The sequence below is a fragment of the Setaria italica genome, chromosome II (genome assembly GCF_000263155.2).
Source record: "Setaria italica strain Yugu1 chromosome II, Setaria_italica_v2.0, whole genome shotgun sequence".
Taxonomy (NCBI): Eukaryota; Viridiplantae; Streptophyta; class Magnoliopsida; order Poales; family Poaceae; genus Setaria; species Setaria italica.
The window spans coordinates 764,802-769,577 of NC_028451.1; the positions used below are offsets into that span (position 1 = coordinate 764,802).

The 4,776-nt window shown below is 45.1% G+C and overlaps 1 protein-coding gene across 1 annotated transcript in view; it reads left to right on the forward strand.

Moving 5' to 3' along the window:
- The first annotated feature begins 1,970 nt into the window (after positions 1 to 1,970).
- LOC111256239 (putative F-box/FBD/LRR-repeat protein At2g05300) overlaps positions 1,971 to 4,776 on the forward strand; it is a 7,482-nt gene continuing 4,676 nt past the window's right edge. Inside the window, exon 1 of the mRNA XM_022823905.1 lies at positions 1,971 to 2,633. Within this exon, the coding sequence (XP_022679640.1) occupies positions 1,971 to 2,633 (663 nt within the window). The remainder of the gene's footprint in view (positions 2,634 to 4,776) is intronic.

Consider the following 4,776-nt stretch of genomic DNA (forward strand, 5'->3'; position numbering starts at 1 on the left):
TAGCTCGAAGCAGTGGAGGAGAAGAAAGTTGTGATGAGTAGCACGTGGAAGATAAATCACCAGAGGGAAGGAGGGCAGAGGCGGCAGGGGAAAAGCATTGATGTAGCCGAAGCAAAGAATGGAACGCCGCTGGGTGAAGAGGTGGTGGTTGTTGCGCGGTGAAGAGGTGGGGGTATTTAAGCCGACAGGTGATGAAATATATATGCGAGAGTAGATAATAACCAAAAATGTTTATTCTAAATACAAAAGAAGGCCAAAAATCAGAATATGGGAACAAAATTTAATTATACCTTGGTGTCTAACCTCCACCAGTCAATCTAATTCTAGGATAAAAAAGAATCACGCAAATAATAAATTAAAAGTTTTGAAGTCGAACCCCAATTCAGCTGTCACTTTGACTCCAAATCTTACCGATTCCTTCTTAACGCTACGATTCTTCTTCTAAGATGCTTCGGTTTATAAACATCATATGTGATAAATTATGCAAAACTTTCTCAATTTTTTACCACAGCCTCCATGTATGATATCATCATATCATGAGAAATCTCATTAGTTACAGACTTTGTTTGCTTTTCTAGAATTTAAAACCCATCGGCTACACGTTCGTGGTCGTGTTTTCTGAACAAGATGTTCGAAATTTCTTTTCATTTCCCGAGTAAGGCCTAACACTGGACTCAATAACAAGAATATCATTTTTCTACTCATTTTATTCTATTATTTCAATCACTTGCATTTCAAATTTGACTTATACCAAAAAATTCCTAGAAATGCAATTAATTAATTAAATATAGCAAACAGATCTAGAAATATACCAAATTTTAACCTGGAATATCACATGTTGTATGTTGAGAGTAGAAAAAGTTTAAAGATCAGAAGAGAAAAAGTTTAAAGATCAGAAGAGAAAAAGTTTGAAATTATTTGCCGAGTGCCACAGATTTACACTCGGCAAACATATTAATGGATGGACATGTGGCACATTCTTTGCCAAGTGTTTTTTTTAAGATTTACACTCAGCAACCATATTAACGGATGGACACGTGGCACGTTCTTTGTCGAGTATTTTTTTCTCTTTTGTCGAGTGTTAAAATTTGCCGAGTGTTTATGCACATTTTTGCCGAGTGCAAGTTTTTGCCGAGTGTTTCCACTAACGGACACTCGGCAAACATATTAACGGATTTACACGTGGCACGTTCTTTGCCAAGTGCCTCCCTTTGCCGAGTGTTTTTTCCTCTTTTGCCGAGTGCAAAAAGTTGTCGAGTGTTTATGCGCGTTTTTTCCGAGTGTAAATATTTGCCGAGTGTTTTTTAATCTGTTTATCATGTGTCACATTTTTTACCGAGTCTTTTTATTTTAGCACTCGGTAAACAGCTTCTTTACTGAGTGCGCGATGGAATACACTCGGCAAAGAACTTGGCACACCGCAAAGCCACAATTTCCGGTACGTAGTGGGCTAGCAGGCTACAACTGAACTGAGGACCAGGGTGACTGCTGCGTATGGAGGGTTTCTGAACAAGTTAACTCTGAACAATGAGCTATCAATTTTTTGAGCCAACTCGATGGTTCTTGATGTCGTGTTGATCCCTGGTGCAGTCATTTTTCTTTTTCACGTCACACACTCAATCGGGATACAAAAGATTCAGTTGGGAGCCAAGTTCAAAAGCTTCGGTCAAGATTCAAAATCTTTTGTGTTTGAGATCAAGGGCTTTCCAAATTTTCTACCAAAAACCCTTCAAGAGTCCGAGGAACTCCCAACTTGGAATTTGGAAGCCAACTGGTAATAAAATCTTTTAAAAGTACTATTGGTTTATCTCTAGCGGGCCCGCACCTTTTCTTTCTCTGCGTCAATCTCAACCGACGCCATTATGAAAAAAAAGTAATCTTGAACCAACGCACCAAAGCAGAAAAACCCCAATCGCCGTCCTCGCCGGCGTCGCACCTCCCCGATCCCCATCGGCGCCGGCGTCTACGCCATGGAGACAGTCGCCAGGAGCAAGCAGAGGAGAAGTCTGGAAGACGAGGAAGAGGAAGAACTCACCGACCGCATCAGCCGCCTCCCCGACGCCGTCCTCGGCGACATCGTCACGCTCCTCCCCACCAGGGACGGCGCCCGCACGCAGGAGCTCTCCTCCCGGTGGCGTCACATCTGGCGCTCCGCCCCTCTCAACCTCGACCTCGTCCGGCTCACCTCCTTCAAGTACAGCAGGTGCGTGCGCGTCTCCGCCAGCGAGATCACGTGGATGCTCTCCGCGCATCGGGGCCCTGGCCGCCGCTTCTGCACCGAATTGCAGCATCTCGAGCTACATGACCGCTGCCCCGCCGCGGTCCTCGACGGCTGGCTCCGTTCCCCCGCCCTCGACAACCTCGAGGAGCTCGAGTTCCACTACGGATTCAGTTCCCTGCCACCGCGGCCGCAGCTCCCGGCATCGGTGCAACGCTTCTCTTCGACTCTTCGCGTTGCCAAGTTCGCCGGCTGCAGCTTCCCGGTGGGAAACGCCGGCGCTCTGCACTTGCCGGTTCTCAAGCAGCTGAGCCTTATGGACGCCACGATCTCGGAGAGCTCTCTGCAGGCCTTGCTCGGCGGCTGCCCTGCCCTGCAGAGCTTGCTGCTGTCTGACAACAGCGGCTACTCTCGAGTCCGAATCATGTCTCGCACTCTTTTAAGCATTGGTGTGTTCCCGGGCCCATCCGATGACTGGTTGCACCATCTCAGTACTGGTGGCAGATTGCAACATCTCATCCTGGAGGACGCTCCCTGTCTAGAAAGATTGCTTATTTTTCCTTCTGCATTTGGGTATGCCAAGATGATGGACATCTCGGTTATTTCGGCTCCAAAATTGAATATTTTGGGGCCACTCTCTCACTACGGGAAAGCATAAAGTCGCCGAGTGTAATAACTTCGCCGAGTGCTTTTTTTCGGGCACTCGGCGAAGAACCGTTTTGCCGAGTGTAACACCAAAAACACTCGGCAAAAATAAAACACTCGGCGAACAACTGGTTTGCCGAGTGCCCCCCAAAAAACACTCGGCAAACACCCAGGCGGCACTCGGCAAACACTAACACTCGGCAAACTGACGCCCACGTGACTTCCCCGTGCCGACGGCGGCGCCCCTCCGTGACGGCCGTTAGTGTTCGCCGAGTGTTAATATAGGGCACTCGGCAAAGGCACTAGTTTGCCGAGTGCCATCGTGGGACACTCGGCAAACTATAGTCTTTGCCGAGTGTCTTGATGGAACACTCGGCAAACCCTATAGTTTGCCGAGTGCTATGGTGTACACTCGGCAAACTATAGCGTTTGCCGAGTGTTTTTTTACACACTCGGCAAACATAATTTTTTTTTCCCCCTCCTCCACCCTCCAAACTTTTTACACTCCACATGTATGGCATTTGGCACTGCATGGTAGAAGATGGACTATTTTTTGACCTGTTTGCTATATTTAATCAATTAATTTCATTTAGAGTAATTTTTTTATTTAAGTCAAATTTGAACTGCAGGTGGTTGGAATAATGGAATAATATGAGTGAAAAAATCATATTCATGTTAGTGAGTCTAAATTAAGGTCTCACCCATAAAATGAAAAGAAATTTCGAACATTTTGCTAAGGAAACACGACTACGAACGTGTGGCCAAATGATTGTTTAATTCTCAAAAATACAAACGAAGTTTGAAAATCATGAGATTTTGCAAGATGTTTTGATTTCATATGCAGAGGCCGTGGTAAAAAATTGATAAGGTTTCGCACAAGTTTTGACATATGATGTTCACAATTCGAAGCATCTCCGGAGAAGTTTCAGAGAAGTTCAAAGGATCCGGTAAGATTTAGAGATGAATCGATAAATGTAATTCTCATTGAGTCCAAATTATTTTTTATAGGCTTTAGAGAACATAGATAGGTTCATGTTAAATTTTGGGAAATTTTCAGATCCGTTTGCTAATTTTTATTCATTAATTGGACGTATATGAATTTAATAGATATAAATTAAATATGAGCTATAAATCCATGAAATAATGGTACAATATTACTTAAAAAATGGAATACGCAATGTTTAGTGAATTGGACTAGGTTTACACAAAGTTTACGTACTTTTAATTACTAAAAGTGTTGTTGCACATGCAATATAGGAACGTGTTTGCCGAGTGCTAAGTAGGGCACTCGGCAAAGGGTTGGTTTGCCGAGTGTCCCAAATAGGGCACTCGGCAAAGGTGACACCGGGTCCACGTGTAAGCCTCAGTACGAATTTCGGGGGAAAAATATACCCTTTGCCGAGTGCCCCGGATCTAGCACTCGGCAAAGGGTATGCCGAGTGCTAGATCAAGGGCACTCGGCAAAGGTGACACCGGGTCCACGTGTAAGCCTCAGTACGAATTTCGGGGAAACGAGTAGACTTTGCCGAGTGCCATGATCTAGCACTCGGCAAAGGGTGTGCCGAGTGCTACATCACGGGCACTCGGCAAAGCCCCTGATTTATCCTTCGAATCACTCACCCGCCCGGCACACACACACACACGCACACACTCACCCGCATCAGCACTTACGGCACAAAATGGGACTTCTGACCGCCACCGGAAGGTTTAGCAAAGCCCCAACCGAGTGTTCCCAGGAGAATTTTATTTATCATTGGAACTTTCGACGCTTAGTCAGAACTTCCGATAACCTTCAGAACTTTCATATTTCTTCCAACATAGGGTGTTCAAGAGTTGATTTTATTTATCGTCGAAACTTCTGATAGACTGCTTGGGAGTATATATACCTGTTGGATACTACTTGAACCCTTCCC